Genomic DNA, 26162 nt, shown 5'->3' on the forward strand with positions numbered 1-26162 from the left:
ATAATAAACGTGTTTGCAAAAAGGACAAAGGTAGCTGAGAAAATGCAAAATGATTATCCATAGTGAATGCGGGAGGAAGGAGAGGAGAGGAAAGGAAAGCCTCCGATAAGAGTTGATATGAGGAGTTCCCCGTGTGGCTCAGTGGGTTAATGAACCCAACTAGCATCCATGAGGATGCAGGTTCGATCCCTGGCCCCGCTCAGTGGGTTAAGGATCTAGCTTTGCCATGAGCTGTGGTGCAGGTCACAGATGAAGCTGTTTCCTTTAAAATTAAAAAAAAAAAAAAAAAAATGGTTTTTTTTTTTTTTTTTGAGTTCCTGTTATGGCTCAGAGGGTTAAGGACCCAATGTAGTTTCCTTGAGACTGCAGGTTCGATCCCTGACCTCACCTAGTGGGTTAGGCTCCAGCCCTGCTGCAAGGTGTGGCATAGGCCAAAGGGGTGGCTTGGATCCAGCATTGCCACGGCTGTGGCTTCAGTGTGACTCCTGGCCTCAAGTGTGGCTATAAAAAGGAAAATGTTTTTAATGACGTGGCCCCTGCCTGCCTCCCAAACTTCACCTTATATAACACTATTCCCTTTGGTCACCTTACTTCGGCCTTCTCTGGCTTTTTTTTTTTTCTTTCTTCCTCTTCTCAGAGACAATGTGCTTATTATTCCCACTAGTAATTCTAGGTCTTGACATGGGTGACCTCTTTCCATCCAGTTTTTGGATGAGACATCACCTTCTCAGAGAAGAAATCCCCACTTCATCTGCAGGGACACCCTCTTCCTGCCCGCCCTTCCAGCCCAACTGCTGCCAGCTCATCGTCCCGTCTGATCCTTCACAGCATCTGCCATGGTCTCATCTCCTTCTCTTGTTTATTGTCTGTTGCTCCACAGGAACAAGAGCTAACACAGGAGCAGACTTACGTCCACTGTTGAATGCTCAGTAGTACCCAGACAGTGCCTAACATACAGCAAGGGCTCAAAAGATAGCTGCTGAATAAATGAATGCTGGAATAAACGCAGGCATAGGTCACAGATGTGGCTCAGATCTGGTGTTCCCGTGGCTGTGACACAGCCCTACAGCTGCAGCTCTGATGCGACCTCTAGCCTGGGAACTTCCATATGCCATAGGTGTGGCCCTAAAAAGAAAAGAGGAAAAAAAAAAAAATCACTGGGATGGAGCCTGTGAATTCATATTTTCCTAGGTAATTCTTTTTTTTTTAGAATGGTTTTTTTGTTTTTGTTTTTGTTTTTTTTTGTCTTTGCTATTTCTTGGGCCGTTCCCTCAGCACAAGGAGCTGTAGCCTCCAGCCTACGCCAGAGCCACAGCAACGCAGGATCCGAGCCGCATCTGTAACCTACACCACAGCTCACGGCAACGCCGGATCCTTAACCCACTGAGCAAGGGCAGGGATCGAACCCGCAACCTCATGGTTCCCAGTCGGATTCGTTAACCACTGCGCCATGATGGGAACTCCAGAATGGGTTTTTATTTTTTCCATTATAGCTGGTTTACAGTGTTCTGTCAATTCAACTGTACAGCAAGGTGACCCGGTTGGTTCTGACATACAGTGGGTTCAAACATGATTAATTTAAACTTCTTGCTTAATCCAATAACAGAGAGATTTATTTAAAAGCATGAGACAGGCACCTAAAAAACAAAAGCCTAAGCAGAATGTCAGAATAATTTGGTAGCACATATTATAGTCTCCCTTTGGAAGGAAGAAGAGCAATTACCTAACCCTACAGAGTTAAGTAGCATAATGATGCCATAAGAATAAAGTAATGCCCACAGTAGAGAGTATATCAGCTTCAAATACTTAAAAAAAAAAAAAAAAAAAAAGCTGGTGAAAAACAGCCAGAATTAAATAATTTATTATAAAGAAACTTTTCTCCAAAATGTTTCATCAACATATATAATATTTTAATGTACTCAGAATGAGAGTAGGAAAATGTCTTACTTTACTGTGAAAAACGAGGAGGAGATTCAGGTGACAACTTGTGCTACAGAAATCTTGTTTACAAAACAGGAATGTAGATTGGGCAAGTGACCGGGCTAGCCAGTTGGAGCTAAACTTTCATTTCTCCAAATAAATGGAGAGAAAGAAATGTGACATATACTAACTTTATACATTTTCCCGATATCAAAATTGGTCTGGATGATTAATTAATTAAGACATTTTAAAATTCTCTTTCTACTCCTAAGTAACTGGATAGAACAGTCATCAACGGGGAGTGGAGCTCTGGTGTCATTCAGTTAGGTGTAAAATGCGCTCTCTCGAGATGCAAGTCCTTGATTTCCCTTCAAGGCACAAGTGCATTTTTGACAGACTGGGGAACTCGACTTGCATAGTAGTCGTAATTCCTCAGCGTGGCCAGGACTCCTGCCGAGTTCATGTGCTTCACTTCCTTGTTATACTGAAGGGCATTTCCATGGATGTCGGTTAACTTGCCTGCAGAAAAAACATCAGTACAACGTCAGTGGCTGATCGGATCATTATGTTTCCAGTTATTTCTAAGTGCTTCTTCCTTCCAAATGTAATACGGGCCAATGAATTCTGGATAAAATAAGAAAGACAATGAATGACCACAAAGGTTAAACATGAATGCACTTGGAACTGAAGACTGCAGAGAAACCTAACTGAAGGCCAAATCATTATTTTTTTTCTGATGAAAATAATTTCACTTAGCATCTTCAATTTATACTTCTCAGTACCGGTTAATTTCTCTTTTCCCGAAGTGAGATTTTTCCTATTTGTTATACTCCATCACCACTCTTCCTGGTTTCAGAAGTGTTTTCTTCATTCTGTCTTTTATTAGTAATACTTTATTCGGTCAGAGGTTGTTATGTTCACAAAACATAACTGTTACATTATGGTTTCATTTAACATTCTAATGACAATGGATCATGAGGTGATGAATTTAACTTCCTTGTCATGTAATTTGCTAGTGAGATAGTGATATAATAATGTACCAAGAGAAATGACAGAGGAAAAATCAAGTGTTTAAGAATCAGTGTGATCTGATGTCTATTTGAAATGGAAAAACCATCCTGCTAGGCATATATTTGTAACATTTTTGCAGTCAGATTAAAAAAATTCTAATTCTATGATCTTTAGCATCGTACTGAGATATTTACCAATATCGCCTTAAGAGAAATTACTGAGATGATATGATGAATATCTTGTTTTTAAGGAAAAAAAATCCTAAAGGCATTAGGTCACAAACTAATAATGGTTTAAATAAATTAACTGCATGCAGACCAAGGCCCCAAAGAAAAACTGTAACTAAACAAAAATGGATTAGCTGAAAAATCTACTTTCTCATCTATGGAATGCAGAGCGTGGACTAGATAAGCTCCAACTTTCCTTCCGTCTTCCACAGCCTAAGAGACCAGGTAAAGTAGTATTACTGAAATACCATATCCGAGCATAATCTAAAACTGTACATAAACTGTAATTCCCACAAGTGAAATGGACTGACCTCCCACAGCATGTAAAATAACTTCAGGAGCACAGGTATCCCACTTCTTACATCCAGGACTTGCAAATACGTAAGCAGAGGCTTTGCCTTCGATCAGCTGGATAATCTGGAAGGTTAAGATAATAATTACCCCTCGACCATGACGTGACTGGGGCACAAAGAGAGAAGCTGCTTGTTTTTATCAAGTACATTTCAATTTCTGTCAGACTCAACTTAGGTTAAAGCCTTCGAGCAGGTGCAAGGACACGAGCATCCCAACAAAAAGAGAGGATACGTGCTTAGTGCTGTAGTGATCCGAGGGGAAAGTGGTCAGGTCCACTCCAGGGAGGCTCTCTGCACGGTCTCCACTTCCAAGTTAGGAAAATAACGTTTGCTTTTTTTATGTTCTTTTCCTTTCTCACTCTAAAAAAGTAATTTATAATTTGTTGTAGAAAATTAAAGTTTTCTAATCTTGTAAAGATTTGACCATTATTACTTAAAGGATGCAGAAATATCAACCAGTGCAATGAGTCTAAGCTGTAGTGAGTCCTAGTTGATGCGGGATGTTGACTAGTCTAGCAAGCAGTTTCCTAAGTCTTTCTTTTGGAAGCATATCGATTGCTGTTTGGGCCACCAAACTATGAATTTTTAAAGGGTTGTCTTACTATCTCCTGTATATTCATACAAAACCAAGGTCACTGAGAGAAACTGCGTGACTTTTTTTTCTTTCTTCTTTTTAGCGCCACACCTGCAGCATATGGAAGTTCCCAGGCTAGGATTGAATTGAAGCCACAGCTGCTGGCCTACCACACCACAATCCACCAACCTAGGGTAGGGATCGAACCCACATCCCCATGGATACTATGTTGGGTTCTTAAGCAGCTGAGCCACACAGGGAGCTCCAAAACAGTATGACTTAACAGTAACTTGCTATCAGCTTTTCATTAGTCATTTGGCTTATTTTCTGGTTACAGTGTAAAATAATTAGTACTGTAAGACTCAGACTTAAATACTGAGATGAAGAGACCAGCCTGGGAGAATGAGGAAAGCCTCAGTGAACACAAGTAACCCGTTATTCTTCTGAGGCCTCTGTATGCAAGGACACTGTCCCGCCATGAAACCCTGCTGTAGGCTCTGAGTGACAGCTTTCTCTTTCCTTAAAGGAATAAGTGTCAAGTCTTCTTATGCACCAAGGACTATGCCAGGTATCCATTTTGAGGGAAGAGGGCCTGTAGCTTTCATTAGATCCTCAAGGAGGTCCTCCGGGAACGTTAAGAACTGCGCGGTCGCAGGAGAAACGGCAGGGGCTGTGCAGGGTGGGGACTGTTCTCACAGGCAGTGCTAAGAGGGAGGATGGGGTTTTGCAGGTAAAGAGGAGGAGCAGAGAAAAATCATATTTCAGGGACTACCAGGAATATTATTTTTACTTGGAAATGTTTTATTTTTTCCAAAATATTGTTATTTTGAAACTTCCATTTTTCATCCTCTTGTAAGCAAACACTTTCAGAAAACCTAGTAGTAGCTGATGATCGCTTTCAAAAGGTAGGTGAGGAGGAGAAACAAATTCCATTCAGTCCACTAAATATTATTACTCGCCTCTACTGTGCCAGGCACACGAGTGGGAAATGTGAGGGCTTGGGGGTGCTCAGGGGTCAGGCTATGGAAGAACCTGGATCTCATTCTCATAAGCGTGGCGTTTAAGGTGCTGTGAAGTGGACTCCCCTGAGGATTTGGGGCAGGGGAGTGCCATGTGGTGAGTTCTGCATTTTCTTTCTTTTCTTTTTTGTCTTTTTGCCTTTTCTAGGGCCATTCCCACAACATATGGAAGTTCCCAGACTAGGGGTCTATCGGAGCTATAGCCACCAGCCTACACCAGACCCACAGCAACGCAGGGTCCAAGCCGCGTCTGCAACCTACACCACAGCTCATGGCAACGCCAGATCCCTAACCCACTGAGCAAGGCCAGGAATCGAACCTGCCACCTCATGGCTCCCAGTCGGATTCGTTAACCACTGAGCCACGACGGGAACTCCTCTTTTTTATTATTTATTAACGTACAGTTGATTTACAGGATGGTGTCCATTTCTGCTAAGTTCTACATTTTCATCGCCCTGCGGCACTGTGAAGACATGGCACTGAACAGAAGGACCACTTTGGAAGCTCCTGTGATGTCTGGGTGAAGGATGATGATAGGTTTGAACCAGGGCACTGGCAGTGGAGATGGACGAGACCTTCAGGAAAAATTCAGAAGATCCACAGGTGGGACCTGATTGGCGGGATGTGCGGAAGGGGGTGCAGGTGGGCTTTCAGGTGGAGACAGGAAGGGACGCACATCCGGGCACAGGCAGAAAGAGGACGAGTTCAAGCCGGGCGTGCTGAATGAGAGATACGCGAACTGGGTCATCATGACCACACCCAAGGGGCGGTCAGATGAGAAGAGCTCCGGGCTGGGGTGGAGCTCGAAGTGTGAGGGTGGGGGCCTAGGTGAACAAATTGGGGGGGGGTGGGATCCAGGAGGGGCAGAAGCCCATCTTTAGAGTCTATAGAAGGAAGGCCCAGGAGGGAATCCAAGAGGTCTCTGAGAACATAGGGGCTTGCTGGAGGCACAGGGTCTTAGTCAAACGACTTACGTCATCACAGAACACTCTTTGATAAAAAGAGCCTTGAATCTTAACACTGAAAAAAAATTAAAGTGCTGCTGAAATGTGTTTTTAACGGCAAATAAAAATCTTTAATACCTTCTCCCAAACTGTTATTTCACTTTTTTTTTTGCTCTTTTTTGGGCTGCACCTGCAGCATATGGAGGTCCCCAGGCTAGGGATTGAGTCAGAGCTGCAGCTGCTGGCCTACCACAGCCACAGCAACTCAGGATCTGAGCCATGTCTGCAACCTACACCAGAGCTCACGGCAACACTGGATCCTCAACCCAGTGAGTGAGGCCAGGGATCGAACCCGCATCCTCATGGATACTAGTTGGGTTCATAATCCGCTGAGCCACACCGGGAACTCCCCCCATTCTGAAACTCCGTATTTCTGTCAGTGATTCGGCTGCGTTTCAGGGGGGACGGTGGACGGCCATTCGTACCTTATTTCCTGCTCCTCCCACTCGAAGCACATCATCAGGGTTCATAGCCGTCACACAGTCCATAACCAGCTGGTTGCTGTGGGACCGGGTGGTTGTGATAATGTGTTTCCCGGCAGGCACTTCTTTCAGCTGGAACCCAAAGGCACCTAAACCTAAAACTCCCCAGATGGTTCTCCCCAACACAGCATCTGGTCCTGCCTATGGAAACGGGTGAAACAACAGCAAAGCTTGTCATCATCACGTGGAGAAAAATGGTCACTGTAAATAGAACATTTAGTTATATGAGCAGTGTGATTGTTTTAAAAAATGAAAACCCAATGTTACAAAGTACAAAAACAGTATCACTGACAAATTTTCCTGAGAGAAACAACTGATTATTCTCTTTGTTGTTTAAAATAATTGGATCAATAATTCGGTTTCAAAGGTACTGAAAGAAAAGGGCCCGCTGAGGCACAACAGGATCAGTGGCATCCTGGGAGCACTGGGACATGGGTTCGAGCCCCAGCCCAGCGTGGTGGATCTGGCACGGCCTCAGCTATGGTTTAGGTCGCGAGTTTGGCTCTAATCTGATCCCAGGCCCAGGAACTCCATATGCCCCGGGGCAGCCAAAAATGAAGAAAAAGAAAAAAGGTACCGAAAGGAACTTCTGATTCTTCCCTGGAGCCTCAGGAAGGACAGTATCACTCATTCCTGTTCCTCTGGGAATTATCCAACATCTCATTATTGCATTTGAAAAGAGCTGTTGGCCACAGTTCTGTAAGTCCCCAGGAAATGAAATACTGTGTATTGTTTGCTGCTTTTCATTGTCCAAAGAGCCGGAAGGATGGTGGTTACCATGGGAACAGGTAGTGGTGAAAATGCATTGTGCTGCTGTTGAGACGAAGCGACTGAAGAGGCCGATGCTGAAGAGCGGCCGTGGATAACAGGGTGAAGGATTTTATTGACCAATTTCAGTTGGAAAATGACAGGGATAACATGATCCCAGAATCTGTAGGTTTCCTATGCAGAGCTCAAAGAATTTTCAACCACGTTGTTATAACTCCACACCTCATACAGAAAAACGTAACCTGTGTTTCACGGAACATAAATGTGCTACACAAAATGACTAGCACGTCGCCTATGGAAACAGCATGACATCAGCATGGCAGGCGTGCGGACATGTATCTCACGACTAAATGCACCAAGCGCCACTCTAAGGCTGTGCGAGTGTCATCTCATTTAGTCCCCACAACAATCCCGAGGAATAAGGACGATCATCCTTCTTTTATGGATAAGAACACTGAAATTTGGAGCCATAAAGTGTCCTGATCAAGGGCTCTGGAAACACTGTGATCAGACTCTGGCTTGTCTGTGTTCAAAGCCAATGATTCTCATCACCAAACTCTACTACCTCGGTTCTCGTCAAAATGCTTTCCTACAGCTCATCTTATTTCACTGTCAGTTCCCTGGATGCTCTGACGTGAAATATGCTCATGTTGCAGAGCTGGTTCCCTGGGAAGTGGGCTCTGAGAGGGGAAGGAGGTTTACTAACCAGTGCCTTCAGGGTGCGCACCTGTGGAGGGGGGCGGCAGTGGGAACCTGCCAAGGAGACCCTGGGCTGTGATACAGATAAAACAGCTCCCCTGGGGGGAGCCCTGGAGCTAGAACGGCTGGTGGGCTGGTGCCAAACAGAGAACACTTCCACCAAGAGGAGAGGCAGGGCCCTCATCCCCTCCGATAACCAGCTACTGGCAGTGGGCTGCCTGGGGAAGCGCTGTGTCCCCGGTGAGGCTGCTCCTCACTGGTGAGGCTCTCCTGGAGGAGGCTGACGCTGAAGGCTGTGTGCTGACAGCCCTCCCTGCCCACGGGCAACAGAGGAAAGAAGAACAAGCACTGGGCGCTCAGTACAAGGCCCTGTGCTTCCCTGTTCCCTCTTAGCTGTCTTTCTGTCTTTTCTAGGGCTGCACGTGCAGCATATGGAGGTTCCCAGGCTAGGGGATGAAGCAGAGCTACAGCTGCCTGGTCTGCGCCACAGCAACACAGGATCCCAGCTACATCTGTGACCTACACCACAGCTCACGGCAACGCTGGATCCTCAACCCACTGAGCAAGGCCAGGGATCAAACCGGCATCCTCACGGTTACTAGTCGGGTTTGTTCCCACTGAGCCCCAGTGAACTCCTTGTTTTTTTCTTTTGGCCATGCTTGGGCCAGGGATCAAACCCACACCAGAGAAGTGACCTGAGCCATAGTAGTGACCATGCAGGGTCCTTCACCTGCTGAGCCACCAGGGAACTCCCCCGTTCCCTCTCGAATCTGCACTACAGGAGAGGCTGGGATTTGGCTCTACTTGCTCATTACGCTTCAGCTTAACTGCTGAGACTAATTTCATCTCTCAAGGAAACTATTTATTAATTCAATGCTCTAGTTGTTCTGAAAAAGGAAGGAAAGCAAACTAAGTGGTGAACATGGGTATTTCCTGTGCAGATGAACATGTGGGCACAGAGAGTGGGGCTGTGGACTCTGGTGCCTGGGGCAGTGAAGGCATCTCAGCCTCCCGTGCTGTCTCTGTCTTTCAAAGTCTCTACACCGACTGCCTGCAGGCAGTAGAGGCGAGCACTCCCAGCTTACTGAGGCGTCAACAAGACTCGCAATGGTTCGGAAGCTGGTTCCGCTCACAGACTGGGTGGCTTCACCCTGCCCTGCTCTTCCCTTCCAGTGCCTCCAGCTTCAGCATCTGGCGGGAGCAGCAACCAAGTCTGAATTGTGAGGTCTTTTATGCGGCTCAACACAGCAATAGAGAGCAATGGCTACGAGTTTGGACCCGGGTTTGGGTCCCAGATCTGCCACTGACCAGCTAAGGCAAGCTACCTCAGTTTCCTCTTCTTTAAAACAGGGATAAAGGTCTCCTTCAGGGACTGTGGACTAGAATGAGGTAACGCCTGTGAGTCCCTGAGTCTCGCAGTACTCAGTGAGCTCCTAGTAAATTTTAGCTATTATGATCATGATGATCTCATTTATTTTATAGTCGCATTTGCAGCATGTGGAAGTTCCCAGGCTTGGGGTCAAGTCAGAACTGCAGCTGCTGGCCGACATCCCAGCCACAGCAATGCTGGATCTGAGCTCCATCTGTGACCTACATCACAGCCTGAGGCAATGCCTGATCCTTAACCCACTGAGGGAGGCCAGGGATCAAACCCACGTCCTCGTGGTCACCATGTCTGATCCTTTACCCACTGAGCTAAAATAGGAACTCCAATGGTGATGATTTTAAACTGAATGTTCAGCCTTGAATACGACCAACATAGCTGAGCAATCTTTTTACTCGCTGCAACACATTTTAAGGCATAAGCGAGAGGAAAAAAAAAAAGGGAAGGGAGAAGAGAAAGCAGAGAAGGGACAGGTCACAGGGGAGAGAGGCAGAACTGGGAGAATGAATGGGGCCATGGGATGGACACTGCGGTGGCCCCAAGTTGCCCACCTCTTTTCTACCTCCTAGTGGAGCCAAAGCCTAACTGTTTTCCTCACCTTTGCTTCATTCTTGGGTTCCCTTAACTTCTGATTTTCATTGTTCTGTGGAAAACGAATACAGATTTTTCCTAATCTTAGAAGTGATGGAAGTTATTAACAACTCCTAAGCACTCAGAGCTATTTATGATGAAAGGTGCCATGCACGGTAATATTATCTCTGAATTAAATGCCTCTCCTTTAAGTAACAGTATTAGTTCACTTTAAAATTTACGTCATAACCACAAACTGCCTCTGAATATAATACTGTATCAACATTAGAGTCACAGAAAAGAATTAATGGAATCTTAAGCAGTTCAGTATGAGGCTTTTCCAATAATAAATGCGTAACCATTTTTGCGAAATAATCATAAGCACATGATGATACATAAAAAGTTATCTTCATACAAATGGCAGGGAAAAATCCTCAATTTATCTTAGAAGTAGAGATTATTCTTACCCTTAACTCAAAATTCAGAAGCAACAGTCCCCACTCTGGTTACTTTGTTTCTCCCAAGTTCTATCAAGGTCACATTAACGCAAATACCTTAAGGATTTTATTTCAACAATTTCCTGTAACATTTAACATGATCAAGCACTATATTCCTACTCTGGAATTACATTAGCCTCTTGTTTCGAAGGAAGCCAGTTTGTTGGGAGTATAATAGAAAGTCAAAGCAGATGAGAGACAAAATAAGAGAAAAGCGTGCATGAGCGTATTTAATTAAGACTATAACTGAGGCACCGTTTCGTATCACCTGGAAAACAACATGGCGAGCATCTTTTCTTGGTTGAAAGCTTCATTTCTTCAATGTGCTTCAAGCACCACCTGTAAATCAGGTGTCTCAACGACCAAGCTAATCAAGAACCATATCAGTAATTTCCAAAGTTTTGCTTCTGGTTTGAGTCATAAGGCATACATGAAAAAGTCTCACACACACACACACACACACATACTCTGGTTTGAGTCATAAGGCATACATGAAATGTCTCACACACACACACACACACACACACACACACTCTGGTTTGAGTCATAAGGCATACATGAAAAAGTCTGACACACTCTCTCTCTCTCTCTCTCTCTCTCTCTGCTGGTATCAATACACCCAGAGGTTCTGACTCGGTATGTCTGGGTTGTAACCCGGGACTCTATTCCTTAAAAAGCTCCTCCAGGTGATTCTATGTGGAACTAAGCTAGAAACCACTGGATGAGATTACATTAGGACTCATATAACACCATAATTACTTATCTACTAAAATATTTTGGCCTTATTTGTGGTAATACCTGGTAGTTGTAATATGGCTGGTTAATAACTCCTGCTATGGCTTTTCCTTCATAAGCAATTCCAATAAGAACCGTTACATTGTCAAGAAGACCTATAGGGAAGAAATAAGCATCAATTATATAACTTTCTCATGCTATGACTCATCATCAGCACATCAATTGCTCCAGGTTATTTTTGCAGTACAGGCAAGAAATTTGCAATGGTTCATCCATGATCAAGCCTACTTCTGACAAAATACACAAATTATAAGAGAGCTGGCTAGAGACAGAAGTAGGGACTATGGTTACTCGAATGTTTAAGTTGACCTGATACACATAATCTCATGAGTACAATCTGTAAACCAAGTAAATAAAGCAGCCCTAAACCCATGAAGCCATCATCATTAGATTCCTCTGTGCCCCCTCTACCACCACCTGCCTCACTCCTGCCTGCTAGATCACTCTTGACTTCAGGATTACCCTCATTTTAAGCCTCTAAATTAAGATTTCTCACAGTGGGGTCAGTGATCTAACAAGCAGCTCAATCAGCATTAACAGGCTCGGAGTTCCCGTCGTGGCACAGTGGTTAACGAATCCGACTAGGAACCATGAGGTTGCGGGTTCGGTCCCCGCCCTTGCTCAGTGGGTTAAGGATCCGGCGTTGCCGTGAGCTGTGGTGTAGGTTGCAGATGCGGCTCGGATCCTGCGTTGCTGTGGCTCTGGCGTAGGCTGGTGGCTGCAGCTCCGATTCGACCCCTAGCCTGGGAACCTCCATATGCCGTGGGAGCGGCCCAAGAAATAGCTAAAAAAAAAAATTAACGGGCTCAACCTTTTTTCCCTTTTAGGGCTGCACCTGTGGCATATGGAAGTTCCCAGGCTAGGGGTTGAATTGGAGCTGCAGCTGCCAGCCTACATATGAGGCAGCTTGCAGCTGTGCCAGATCCTTTAACCCACTGGGGTGAGACCAGGGATGGAACCTGCATCCTCATGGGTACTGTATCAGGTTCTCAACACACTGAGCCACAGCGAAACTCCCCGGGGCTCAATGTTTATAACATAGATTCTCAGACTCCTCCCAAACACAGTGAATCAAAATCTCTGGAGGTGGACATCTAAATAAGGTGCTTAGGTGTTCTTACTCTAAAGCTGCCTAGAGCTCTCCTTTTTCTCAGTGGATTAGAGAGACATTTTCAGGACACACGCACACATACTATGGGATTCATTTACTGGAGATAATGTCTCAACCAAAGACAGAGACAGTTTTCTTCTAGTAATTATGAGAAATTTTCTTTAAGCCAGGAAGCTGAGACCCAATATAAGAAAAACCTGCATAGATCTTCAAGTCAAAAACAAAAATCTGGAGTTCCCGTCGTGGTGAAGTGGTTAACGAATCTGACTAGGAACCATGAGGTTGCGGGTTCGGTCCCTGCCCTTGCTCAGTGGGTTAACGATCCGGCGTTGTCGTGAGCTGTGGTGTAAGTTGCAGACGCGGCTCGGATCCTGCGTTGCTGTGGTTCTGGCGTAGGCCGGTGGCTATGGCTCCAATTCGACCCCTAGCCTGGGAACCTCCAAATGCCGTGGGGGCGGCCCAAGAAATAGCAAAAAAAAAAAAAAAAAAAAAAAAAAATCTAAGCTTCTGCTATGCTCCTAAAACCTACAACTCGTGCTGAGCCTGATCCTTCTCCCTTTCTTCTCCCTTTCTTGTTGCCAGTTTTGTTTTCATTTGCTGCTTTCGGATTTTGCTCACCTCGGATGGTTTCAGAGAGGAGGAATACTGTGCTGGGTTTCTAAAGCCATCACGAGAGATGAGGCTGTGACGCGGACGGCAGTTCATAGGTGAGGGGGGTAACGGTGGGGGTGTGGATTGGTAGTGGTGGCAGAGTAAGGCAGTACTGCTACACTTTCGTCATTTTTCTACCCCAATAAAGCAGGGGCTCGGTATCGTCCCTTTGGTTACACCGGTTTAATGTCAGTTATTCTTACCTAGGGGACATTACAACTGAGGGGCTGGTAGAGTGATGGGGACATTGGTATTTGAAGGAGGTTGAATGTTTACAACTAAACTTCATATGCTGGTCCTGCTGCTGAAAATACAAATTCAAAAGAGATACCAACCTTCAGTATACTCTTTGGTACCATCCAGTGGATCAACCCAGACGACAAGCTAAAAAAGAGGAAATATCCAAAGTATATGAAATTAAAACAAAATTTAATTCAAACAGATTAACTAATACTGTATTTTTCATTTTGGAAATTCTACTATGGATGACTTAAGCCAAGGCCATCAGTTTTGTAGTAAAAAAAATAAAGTATTTTGTAATAAAGAATGCCAGTGCAACACTGTAAATCAAAGTGCTTAACTGGGGAGTTCCCACTGTGGTGTAAGGGTTGAAGACCTAACCGCAGGGGCTCAGGGTGCTGCAACGGTGTGGGTTTGATCTCGGCCAGTGCAGTGGGTTAAGGATCCAGTGTTGCCACAGCTATGGCATAGTTTGCAGCTGTGGCTCAGATCTAATCCCTGGCCCAGGAACATCCTGAGCTCTAGACAGTGATAGGAGGAAAACTTTAAAGTGGCATCCGAAATGCTTTGAACAATGTGTGGATGCTACTCATTTTTATATTTAAATACTGATGATTTAAGAAAAATAATGACAGTCTTATTATCGTAAGGACACAGTGTATATTCGGCAAAGAAACATGAATGGTTTATAAAACTGGCAGGAGAATAAAAAGAAATTTTCTCTTCTTAGGATTTTTAATATGATTTAGGATATGCAGCCATTAACCACTAGAATTAAAATGTTTAATGTGAATCTGTGAGGGCATATTTCTGATGCAAGATACCATGTCTTTTTTTTTCTTATAATCTATATCACAGAACAAAGTACCTCATTCAGAGTAAGTGCTCAACAAATGTGTATTAAATAAATTAAAATCTGAAAAATTAAGGAACTATGACAGTTCTCTGAAGTCATAGATTTTAAGCAACTATACAAGCAAACACGGTAATTTTTACGGCCTTCCACAGACATAAGGTAGCAATCTTTTTCATCTCCTTCCAGCTCTAATTACCAACAAAATGTTTTACTACCAACCCCACTAAATAATAAATTAGATTTTCTCCCTCAAAAGTTTTTTTTTTTTTGTCTTTTTAAGGCCGTACCTTCGGTATATGCAAGTTTTAGGCGAGGGGGTCAAATCAGAGCAGCAGCTGCCAGCCTACACCACAGCTCACAGCAACACCGGATCCTTAACCTACTGAGCGAGGCCAGGGATCAAACCTGCATCCTCAAGGATACTAATCGGATGTGTAACCACTGAGCCACGACGGGAACACCTCAAAGTAGCTTTAATAAGAGGTTTAGAGTGGAGAGGAAATCAATAGGCTTAGAGACTGAACTTGAATATCAACAGGTGAGACATCCTACTTGGCTGCCGGCACTTCTATGTTGGCGCTGAGAGATAGCAAGTTCCTGGCTGCCCGTACTTTAAAACTACCAACTTTTCATCATTGTGGCAAATTTTAGTTCCTTCACTGTGAGAGAAAGTGAAGTTAACAGAGAGGTAGGCGGTGACCTGGACCACATACATCCTCCTCCTTGATGGCGCTGTACTGTGACGGGCAGGGCTGCTTCAGGATCTCCTCCCACTGGCCATCTTCAATCAGCTCCTGATCCACTTCTTCAGGAGGCAGATCCTAAAGCAGAGAACACCGGTGAGGACCGCAGCTGTTTCCCGTTTCCGGAAGACCCCTTGTCTCAGCACCAAGAAGAAATGCAGCATCGTGACTTTCACAGTCCTTCCTGTGCACCGTGCCTGCCTAGCGCTTTTAAAGCAAACGGAATACAACTGCGAAAACAGCCACACCTGGCTTATCAGTTGACGACCAACTTCATCATCCTGGACCAGGATGAAAAAGAAGACAATTTTTAGGTGTTATACACTTATTTAACCAAGTGGCTCTGACAGCTGTGTCTAACTCTCAGTTCCACGAGATGTCAATTCCTTCACCTTCACAGTATTCGTCTTTGAGTAAGTATGCAGACAAGCCTTAATTCAAAAAAAAAAAAAAAAAAAAGAACCCAAAACAGAAAAAATAAAACCCATTTTATTTCCAAGTTCTAGACTTCTGGCCATCTTACACTTTGTATGCTCAATGTCAATACAGTAACCACATCGTCTAGGGTCAAGACGAGGCATGTGGCCTTAGATCTGGACCAAAATGTTAAAATCAGACATTTCCTGGAAGTTCAAGGACCATGCCACCTTTGTGTTCAAACACTCGATATAATGCTCAAAATCATAAAAGTAGTATATAAGTCGTTAAAATAGCAATTACAAATCTTATGGTAAACAGGGATTTAAAAAACTATGCTATCCATGGCAAGTCTTACCTCTTCCCCTATAATTGTCAGTTTGGGGAACTTCCGTGCCAGGGAAGAACATATGCTCATCTGAACTAATCGGTCGGCCTTGGTCTGCAGGTCCGTCGCACAGGTCTGCAACAAAACGCACATGCCAGCAGAACGAACGTGCAGTCAGCTGTTTTCTGATGCTGAATGCGTGAGCGTCGATACCATTTACATTTCACTGCCTACTTTAAGATTCATGGAGCTTAACATCATGAATGTGTTTCTTGGTTTAGTTTTTCTCATGGGATTTACAGCAGTTAAAGTTTGGAAAGGGGCTTTTATTTATTTTAAATGATTTTTATTTTTCCATTATAGCTGGTTGACAGTGTTCTGTCAATTTTCTACTGTACTGCAAAGTGACTCCATCACACATACATATATACATTCTTTTTCTCACATATCCTCCATCAAAAGTGACTATAGTTCCCAGTGCTATACAGCAGGATCCCATTGCTTACCCTGGAAAGGGGCTTTTAAATTATTTGGAACATTTTCTCATCCAGTTAAAAAAAATTCTCTTTATGGGGAGCTCCCACTGGGGCTCAGCAGGTTAAGAACCCATAGAGAGTTGAGAAACCACATAGTTTCCACGAGGATGCAGGTTCGATCCCTGCCCTTGCTCAGTAGGTTAAGGATCCAGAGTTGCTGTAGGCTGCTGTGTAGGTCGCAGATGTGGCTCAGACCTGGTGTTGCTTTGGCTATGATGTAGGCCTGCAGTGGCAGCTCCAATTCAACACCTAGCCTGGGAACCTCCATATGCAGGTGTGGCCATAAAAAGAAAAAAAAAATCCTTTTATAAGATCTCTAGATTAATCTTTTGCTTAAACAGGTTGACAGCCAAGAACTTCATAACTTTTCAAGACAGTTAAAGCTAAAGTTTATATTTTCAGTTTTTTTTGGCCCCACCCACAGCATGTGGAAGTTCCTGGGACAGGGAATGAACCCATGCCACAGGAGCAACTTCAGCTGCCATAGTGACAATGCCAGATCCTGAACCTGCTGAGACACCAGGAAACTTTGAGTTATTTAAAAGGTATTCGTTATATGTATCCTTCCATAAATTCCACTCACTAAACATAATTCTTTTTTTTTTTTTTTTTTGGCCACACTCACAGCTTGTGGAAGTCCCTGGGCCAGGGATTGAACCCTCACCACAGTTGCAACCTTTGCCACAACTGCAGCAATGCCGTACCCTTAACCCACTGCACCACTAGGGAACTTCTGTTCATCCTGATGCTAATCACTCAAGAGGTCCTCAAAACGATTCATTACTTCTTACTTCAAAATTCTTATTTCTAAACTATAATAAATAGGACAATGAATGGCAGTAATTAACATTTAATACCTAACTCACTTACAGCACTGAACTCAATCCATATGTCACAAGTCATGCTTCCTTGCTAGCTTCTTTTCTGCCAGCTTGCTTTCAGAGAATTAGGGTATGTTGCAACTTATACCTGCCTGGTTCAGTGGTTTGAAACCATCTACTCACTTAATCTTAAACAGATTATTTTATCTTCTACAGAACTTGTGTAATACTTAGTAATGCGATAAGGAATGATTACAAAAACCAAAGTCTCTTCTGTCACACTCAAGTTTGTAGGTCATCTCAATGCAAAGAACAATTCTGTGAAAACACAGTGCCGCTGAGGCAGAGATCATTGCTTTATTTCTTAAAGAAACTGTGCCTGGCACACAGCAGGTGCCCTAAAAATATCTGTGCAATGAAGCTACTTACAAGAATAGCTTACCTATCCATCAAGATGAGAGACCACAGCCCCAGAGGTAAAAGGACACAGAGACAGCCATTCAACCCTATGAGGAAAGCTGTCCTAACTCCATTTCCTGCTCCTTCTACTAACATAGAACCAGACCTCACCATTCTGGACACTTTGATTTGGAATCTGATCTTGTCTCGTCTCTTTTAAAATGAGGGTCAACAAGCAGATATAGAATATTACAAGTGCCGACCAGTAGAGAGGACAGGGAGAGTATTTTTTTTTTTCCCAACTTGAACGGTGTGAATCTATTACTCTTGAGCCATAGGCTACAAGTGGTCCATTTAATATCGTCAGAACATACAATCCATTTAAATGAAAGTGATACTAAGGAAAAATACAGAAAGACAGGATCCAAAATATTGGCAGTGGTGGCATGAAAGATGATGTGGTACTTTTTTTTTTTTTTTTGCTACTTTCTCCACTTTCTGTTTTTCATAATGGGAAAAAAAATGACACAAATGAAAAGATAAGGTTAGTAGCCTTCCGTAAGTAGCTGTTTTACATTGTTGGTTTATCACTGAGCATGTATATGGTCAGCTGAAACCTCTTTTTCAAACAAATTTGAATCAGACTTACTTATTACGTGAACATGAATACAGGACTTTATCATTATTCCTGTTGTAACGTCTTGTGGAATCTACTTGTCTCAGCGTTTGCAACTAGTCTGAATGCTTATTCTGGGATCCTACACATGAACTAGCCCTCTGAGCCAGTATCTTTTCTATGCCTTCTCTTTCACAATGTTTTTCAAAGGAGGCAGTCAATACATTTTTTAAACTGTATTTAAGTTAACAGCTAAGGAGAAAAAGACAGTCGGGGGCAAGAGTCCTATGATCTGTCCCTAATGACCCTTTCCCATGTTGAAAGCGAATTATGGAGTTCCCGTCATGGCTCAGTGGTTAACGAATCCGACTAGGAACCATGAGGTGGCAGGTTCGATCCCTGGCCTCACTCATCGGGTTAAGGATCCGGCGTTGCTGTGAGCCGTGGTGTAGGTCGCAGACATGGCTTGGATCCCAAGTTGCTGTGGCTCTGGCGTAGGCCAGTGGCTACAGCTCCATTAGACCCCTAGTCTGGGAACCTCCATATGCCGCGGGAGCAGCCCTAGAAAAGGCAGAAAGACAAGAAAGAAAGAAAGTGAATCATGCATAAAATCTGGGGGTAATGTCCTGTGTGACACTGTTCATCCAGTTCTGAGAACACCTAACAGTGGCTCAGGACAGGGGATGGGAATATAGGGTGACTGGATCCTCCTGCACAACACGTGTGGTAGATGACTTGAGGATAGGCGGCTTGGTGCCAGTGCTCTGGAGCGGGACTGCAGTCAGGAGGCCCAGTCACGTAAATAAAGGTTTTTTTTTTTTAATTTTTTTTTATTTTTTAATTATAGTTGATTTGCAGTGTTCTGTCAATTTCTGCTGTACAGCAAAGTGACCCAGTTATACGTATATATACATTCTTTTTCTCCTGTCTTCCATCAGGTTCCATCACAGGTAATGGATGTGGGACCTGGGCTGTACAGCAGGACCTCACTGCTTATCCCCTCCAAATGCAATAGTTTGCATCTACCAGCCCCAAACTCCCCGTCCACCCCAACTCCCCCTTGGCAACACAAGTCTGTTCTCTATGTCCATGAGTCTGTTTCTGTTGTATCGATAAGTTCATTTGTGCCATATTTTAGATTCCACATGTAAGTGCTATCATATAAATACAGGTTTTGAACGTGGGCAGTCTGGGGTCCTTTTCAAAGCAGAAATGGAACCCATATGAACTCAAGTCGCCATGAGGGAGCCACTGATTATTTTGACAATTAAAGTCTATCCAGATTTTTCCAGCCTGTTAGCTAAACGTCAGGGAATAAACGCAGAGGTGGTGAGAAAGGAGATGAGACTGTCAGTACCTTCTCCACGATACCCAGGTCTCCTTCGGCAATAACTCGCCTGACGATCATCCCGGCCTTCTGGGCCACAGCATACGCTGAGGCCACCAACCGCATCAACACAGTGTGACCGCAAGCCATGCTGGGCCCTAAGGGGAAATCGAGAGACACCGTTACTTCCAAAGCCTTCACTTGAATTCGATGCAATCCATTAATATTGTGGCTGCTTCAATTAAGTGCACAGATTTTTATTTATTTATTTTTTTGCTTTTTAGAGCCACACCTGCAGCATATGGACGTTCCCAGGCTAGGGGTCTCACTGGAGCTACAGCTGCTGGCCTACACCACAGCCACAGTAACGCAGGATCCTTAACCCAGTGAGCGAGGCCAGGGATCGAACCTGCATCCTCATGGGTACCAGTCGGGTTTGTTAACCACTGAGCCATGAAGGGAACTCCAAGTGTACAGATTTTTTTTTTTTTTTTTTTTGTCTTTTTGCAATTTCTTGGGCCGCTCCCGCGGCATATGGAGGTTCCCAGGCTAGGGGTTGAATCGGAGCTGTAGCCACCGGCCTACGCCAGAGCCACAGCAACGCAGGATCCGAGCCGCGTCTGCAACCTACACCACAGCTCACGGCAACGCCGGATCCTTAACCCACTGAGCGAGGCCAGGGACTGAACCCGCAACCTCATGGTTCCTAGTCGGATTCGTTAACCACTGCGCCACGACGGGAACGCCAGATTTTTAAATATTTACTAAAAGAGACTTGGAAAAAGAATCCACTTCAGCATTAGCTCACCCAATAAATTCTAGAGTATTCCTTCTCTCTGCAGAGGGGGCATTTTGAGGCCCGGGGGAAACTGGCCGAAGCCTATGAGCATGTGTGAAAGTTTTGTGTGTAAGGTGCTTCAGGGGCTACAAACATAAAATATAATATCTGCCCTTTATGAGCTAATATTTTGATGGGCTGCAAACTGCAACCTAATGTCTGTAACATAAGACTGGCAAGTGCCAAGATATACGAAGAGCAGAAGGGATGTGTGTCTGTGGGAAGTAGTTTAAAAGGAGAGGGACTGCATGTGATTATATTTAGTTTCTGAAACTCAAGGAGTAGTCCTTTAGAGATTAAATAAAATTTAAACTGTTGGTGGAGTTCAGTCGTGGCTCAGTGGTTAACGAATCCGACTGGGAACTCTGAGTTTGTGGGTTCGATCCCTGGCCTCGCTCAGTGGGTTAAGGATCCAGTGTTGCCGTGAGCTGTGGTGTAGGTTGCAGACGAGGCTCGGATCCCACATTGCTGTGGCTGAGATGTAGGCCGGTGGCTACAGCTCTGATTGGACCCCTAGCCTGGGAACCTCCATATGCCGAGGGTACGGCCCTAAAAAAGACCAAAAAAAAAGGCTGATCATTTGGAAAAGTAATGAGTATCAAGTAGCCCCTACCCTATTAAAAAAATATGGCAAAAACAGTCTTTAGACAAATTCAGGAGTTCCTGTTGTGGCTCAGTGGGTTAAGAACCTAACATAGTGTCAGTGAGGATTTGGCTTCGATCCTTGGCCTTGCTCAGTGGGTTAAGGATCCCGCATTGCTGTGGCTGTGCTGTAGGCCAGCAGCTGCAGCTTGGATTCGACCCCTAGCCTGGGAACTTCCACATGCCACAGGTGCGGCCCTAAAAACAAAAGAAGAAAGAAGGAAGGAAGAGACAAATTCAAATCCTGTAATTTTACTGCCGTTTTTGTCTGGGGCTGAAGGACTTATTTCCCCAGCTGTTGAGAAGGCTGGCTGCCAACAGGTAGTCTTTGGGGGCCACCTTTCTTGGGGAATTTATCGGCTGAGAGAAGTCACTTCGCCAGAAACTGGTCCACAGGTGGCGTAAAGGCCACTCCTCGCTCCATGCTGGCTTCCGAAGGCCAGTGCTGGGGTGGGCGCTGAGCCATCCCTCCCTCTGCCCCCTGCTCCTTTGTGTTTCCTTCACACTCCCCTCGAGGGATCCCAAGAACACTCCTAAGAAGCCTCGTGTGCCTTGTCCTGTGTCTCAGAGGGCTTACAGAGAACCAGCCTGTGACAGCACCTCTCCCACTTCCACTCAGGTCGCCGGGATTTCCACACACTAAGGGAACACAGCACAGGAGACAACGGACAGCCGCAGCATCCATTCAGCAACAGTTATCGTCCCGGTACCACGTTCTGACTGCACACTGGATTTCAGGTGTCTTCAATCTCTTAACATCATTTTTTTCTACCATCCACATTCTGGACCCAGGGATTATGAGCATAACGGAGACAATGAACAAATGAAATATTTGAAACCCGTCAGAAAGAAGCCAATTGAAACGGATGTCAAGGATTGAATCTCATACTGTGACCATTCACGGTCTGCCTGGAATTAAGATTAAAAATAAAATGGGTCTCTCTGTATTTGGATCCTGTTTATCTTATTACATCACAATCAGACTAGCTTCCTTTTCTTGGCACACTAGCTGCTACATGTGGAAAAACCCTTTACAACGATTGCTAATTCAGGAACACCTCAAATAGAAAACACGAGAAATAATTCAGCAAACACTGCGCTGACCTACCTCTACTCCCTTATATCCGGAACCAGCCCCGCATCGGATTTATTCTGGACTGGAAAAAGTGGTCTTAGGCAGCTAGTCTACACCTACCCAGACGGCTGAGCACTGAGGATGTTTTAATGTGTGCTGTTAGGCGCATTTAGCCCCCATGTTTTATGCCATGCCGCCTGTGAAACACAGATCATTTGCCCTCACGGGATGGTTTTCTAACTTTTCACAGATCTCATTTACCTTTGAGCCAGTGAAGCAATCCTCCCAGCTCGCAAGGCTTCATATATGACTAAAGCACTTCCTCTTCTGTTTGCCAAGTCTGCGGTATTTTCTTGTCAAGAAAACTTTTAGGCTTTGTCTTTCGACTGCGTTCCTCATAAAATGCATACCACATTTATGAATCGCCATTTAATTGCCAGTTATATAAGAATGTAAAAAATCAGGTTTGATGTACAGCACAATGATTTATAAAGCGATCCCGCAAAACACTTAGCCTAGGAGAAAATATTTCTACCACTTTCTCTAGTTCTTCTTTGGTCCAAACTGAATTAGTAATAAATTATTAGGCTATCCTCTACCCTAATACTTTCCTTACATATGTTTTAAATAAATGAACACAGTTTTGGCTCTTTGTGTAAAGAAAATGCAGTCTACAATCATACTGCTAAAATGCAAAATCTGTAGAAGAGGTTCCTATCAGCCTTTGCAGCGTGACTCTGCTCCAGACCCCAAATGAGAATTACCCCTTCGTGGCAAAGGGAGTATAAAGCAAAGCCAAAAGTCTGACCTGCTTACAGCAACTCCCGTCACAACTGCCTATTTCCTTCTCTGCCAGTTTCACACCTGCTGGGTCCTAAAACCACCTTTCGTGAACAGGTCTTTCTGAAAGCTTTTTCAAAAACAGTATAGCGCTTAAAGGCACAAGCACTGGGCCCTACTTCCTGGCTCCCGCATGCCTTAGCTGTGTGACCTTGGGAAAGACACTTAAATTCTCTGTGCCACATGGGTAAAATGGACCTAACAAGACTATTATAGAGTCATGGTCATTATGAAATTAGTCTCTGGCACAAGGAAAGCACTAAATAATATTAGCTAACCATTATTTTGATGACTGTTCTCATCACTGGCTAACTGCAGGGACATTAGGCCAATCAACCTAATATCCTTTTTTTTTTTTTTTTTTTTTTTTGGCTGCACCCAAGAATGCAGAAGATCCTGGGTTAGGAACTGACCCTGAGCCATAGCAGTGACCATGCTGGATCCTTAACCCACTGAGCCACCGAACTCCCTAACATCTCATCATTTAAGGAAGCTTTACAGCTGCAAACAAGGTTAGCTTAGGACAAAACCAACAGGAATCAAAATGATTCATTTCTTCTCATACTTTGGGAGAAGTATCTTGAATTCAACATAAAGGCAGTGATCATAGGAGGATTAGGATCTTATATGAGTTTCCAATCAAAACACTAAGATTATTTATTTTTTGAAATCTAACAAATTCTGAAAAAAGAGCAATGAGCAGAGAACTCTTAACAATTATCAAAATATGATGTAAAGCTATAGTAATTAAAAGAGTTTAGTCCTGGGCAGAATTTGGGAAACAAACGAATGGAATTAAATACATTCCAGAGACAGATCAAACATACTAAATGTGATATTTTAAATAATGGAGAAAAGTTAATTGCACAAAAACTGGTGGGGATAATCCTTTTTTAAAAGCTGCAATCCTTTTGCATTCTTTTTTTCATAATGATTTTTATTTTTTCCATTATAGCTGGCTTTTTGCATTCTGTATATTAATGTATATTCCATATCAATACATGATTTTATTTAATTTTGTTTTTTTGTCTTCTTAGGGCCGTAGCCAGGGCACATGGAGGTTCCCAGGCTAGGGGTCTAATCGGAGCTGTAGCCACTGGCCTACGCCACAGCCATGCCAGATCTGATCCATGTCTGCGACCTATACCACAGCTCATGGCAACACCGGATCCTTAACCTACTGAGCAAGGCCAGGGATGAATCCTGTGTCCTCATGGATACTAATCAGTTTCGTTTCCGTTGAGCCATGATGGGAACTCCCCAATACACGATTTTAAAAGCCATACAGTATGGATAGAAAACATGGGTGAAAATGTTTTATAAATTTGGAAAAGGACTTTTAAACATAACTAAACCCAAGAATCCATTATAGGATATATTGATAAATATGACTGCACAAAAATTAAAACATCTACATAGCTAAAATAGCATAAACAAAGCAAACAGATGACTGACAAAATGAGAAAAAAATCCAGTGTCACATACTAAACAAATGAGCTAATTTTTGTGACCTAAGGGGCTTACAAATATCAACATGCAAAAGATGAATAATCCAATGGAAAAATGAGCAAATGGCACCAATAGGCAATTCTTGGAAAATAAAAGCAAAGGCCATCAAATCATGAAATGCTCATTATTATTACTGAACTCATTAAATGCTCATTATTCCACTAATAATGAAAAAACGCAATTTAAATCAATGAGGAATGATTGTTCATTTCAAGACTGACTTAGGTAAGAAAGTTTGCCCAGTGTTGGCTAGAGTGTGAGGGAAGATCTTCCTGAGCATTATTAACAAGGATGTAAAAATGGGGAAACCTCCTTTAAAAAAATCTTATTAAAAGTCAAATGTACCTATCTTTTGACCTAGAAATTACATTTTCAGGGACACTAAATAAATTAAGCAAATCTACAGCCAGAAAAGGCAGTAGGAAGAATGCATGCAAATTTAACGAAATTTAATTTTAGGCATAAGACGGTCTCTAAATCAGGGTGCACTAAAAGAAGCCATTGTCCAGGTTTGCCTTATTTCAACAATATATAGCCATAAAAAGACCCCAGGGCAAGAAAATAACAATACAGATAAACGATCAAAAGCTGGATTCCGACACTCAAGAATCCAGCTCCGAAATTGGAATATCCGGAGAGGCGATCTGATTCACGTAATTTTTAAAAACATAAACCCCTTCAATCTCTTCACTTCTGTGCAAAGACGTGGAGTTAAGAGACCAATATACTACTCAGATCCGCCTAAGGCCCCGCGCTGACCCTCAGGGGAGAAAATTACTTACGGTGACAAGACTGGGATCAAGTCAGACGAAAGACACTTCAGGAATAACCAAAAAAAGTGTTATCAAGCCACAGGTCCCCACTGCGAGCAGTTCAGCGCTTACACTCCTTGGATAGGTCAGCAGTGCATGCTGACCGGCCAACCTCAGCTACTGAGCATGCGGGAAGTTCGGCGCAGGCGCAAAACAGCTACTTCGCCGTAATTGACGCCCAGGTCTGACTCCCGATCCGCGGTAACGTCCGCTTCTCCGTGTTTTCGCCAAGCTTTCCGTAGGGTCCAGTCACCTGAAATCTATACTGAAGGTGTAGCCACTCTGAAAGATTCTGTTCTGCTTGCAGGTGTCTTCCAGTGCACTTTGTGTTGGGTGGATTAGTGATACCGCCCTGCGGGGGAGGGTGGCTACCCAACCTCGAAACTCTGGGAGTCCGTGGACTAGCTTCAGGAGGTCGGGACACCCCCAGCTCGGCTCCCCGTAGAAAAACTTTACGCTGATTTGTGCTGCTAGCGCTTACGTGTGTGTACCACGTCTTCTTTATCCATTCATCTGTTGATGGACACTTGGGTTGATTACATACCTTGGCAATTGTAAATAATGCTGTTAGGAAAACTGAAGTACATGTATCTTTTCAAATTAGTATTTTTGTGTTTTGGGGATATATCCCCAGGAGTGGAATTGCTGGATCACGTGGTGGTTCTATTTTTAGTTTTTTGAGAAACCTCCACACTTTTTTCCACTGTGGCTGCACCAATTTACATTCCCACTAACAGTGTGGGAAGGTCTAGGCCTTTTCTTAGAGCTTGGGCCCCCAGATTGGAATTTTGCTTTATCTTTGCTGATGATGAAGAGCCATAAGGCACCATCTGCATCATTTTGTAGGTTAAACACTTAGAAAAACTCTTAACAGCAGAATCTTTATCAATTTTTTACAATGTTCTCCCTACTACTTTACCCTTTGCGCAATTGAACATTAGTTCGTTTTTGCTTTGTAGAGACTTGCCTTAACTGGATTCTTTTGAACTTCAGCTTAGTTTTTCCTAAAAAAAGTTGTTTTGGGGGAGAGAACAGTTAGTGAGCAACTTTCATTGTGCTCTCATGTAACTCCCAAATTTCTGTAATTCGAAACAAACA

The 26162-nt window shown here is 43.8% G+C and overlaps 2 protein-coding genes across 17 annotated transcripts in view; one reads left to right on the plus strand and one right to left on the minus strand.

Moving 5' to 3' along the window:
- The window catches only part of LOC102165479 (uncharacterized), a 35127-nt gene extending 9590 nt beyond the window's left edge, over positions 1–25537 (plus strand). The window contains exons 2-6 of one of the 8 annotated variants that reach the window (XR_014817331.1): positions 5520–5707; positions 9231–9373; positions 12997–13121; positions 14442–15317; positions 23127–25537. Coding sequence is in view for 1 of the 8 variants with exons in the window: in XM_084979155.1 (XP_084835281.1) it covers positions 5669–5707; positions 12997–13121; positions 14973–15168 (360 nt within the window). In the remaining 7 variants the exon portion in view is untranslated. Of the gene's footprint in view, positions 1–5508; positions 5708–9230; positions 11999–12180; positions 12913–12996; positions 13124–14441; positions 15404–21447; positions 21776–23126 lie in introns of those variants that run through there. The other 7 variants (XR_014817332.1, XR_014817336.1, XR_014817334.1 and 4 more) reach the window with 7 other exon arrangements.
- On the minus strand, positions 1846–25147 carry BPNT1 (3'(2'), 5'-bisphosphate nucleotidase 1). 9 transcript variants are annotated; one of them, XM_021064316.2, is made up of 11 exons: positions 25035–25147; positions 21429–21610; positions 19379–19506; positions 15680–15784; positions 14875–14982; positions 13401–13449; positions 11307–11398; positions 10040–10084; positions 6534–6731; positions 3470–3575; positions 1846–2439 (listed from the first exon to the last, which is right to left on the minus strand). In XM_021064316.2, the coding sequence occupies exons 2-11, from the start codon at positions 21511–21513 to the stop codon at positions 2291–2293; spliced, it is 1065 nt and encodes a 354-aa protein (XP_020919975.1). In that variant the 5' UTR covers positions 21514–21610; positions 25035–25147; the 3' UTR covers positions 1846–2290. The 9 variants fall into 9 exon arrangements, with proteins under 9 accessions (XP_020919975.1, XP_020919978.1, XP_005656837.1 ...); XM_021064319.2 differs by having other exon boundaries at positions 21406–21610; XM_005656780.4 differs by lacking the exon at positions 21429–21610.
- Positions 25538–26162: the final 625 nt, after the last annotated feature.

The sequence above is a fragment of the Sus scrofa genome, chromosome 10 (genome assembly GCF_054392235.1).
Source record: "Sus scrofa isolate SSC_HxYL_T2T_F1_AM1 chromosome 10, Sscrofa_HxYL_maternal_Yorkshire_Landrace_v2.0, whole genome shotgun sequence".
In the NCBI taxonomy this organism is placed as follows: domain Eukaryota; kingdom Metazoa; phylum Chordata; class Mammalia; order Artiodactyla; family Suidae; genus Sus; species Sus scrofa.

Bases quoted from the DNA above. Each gene is read 5' to 3' on its own strand.
- BPNT1 (XM_021064316.2), bottom strand. From the start codon at position 21,513: ATGGATGCTGCGGCTGTCCGTTGTCTCCTGTGCTGTGTTCCCTTAGTG. The intron at 14,983-15,679 runs GTAAGACTTGCC...TCTCTGCTTTAG, and splicing joins TGACAATTATAGGGGAAGAG to GATCTGCCTCCTGAAGAAGT. The intron at 13,450-14,874 runs GTATGTGGTCCA...CCTCTTTTTTAG, and splicing joins GCGCCATCAAGGAGGAGGAT to CTTGTCGTCTGGGTTGATCC.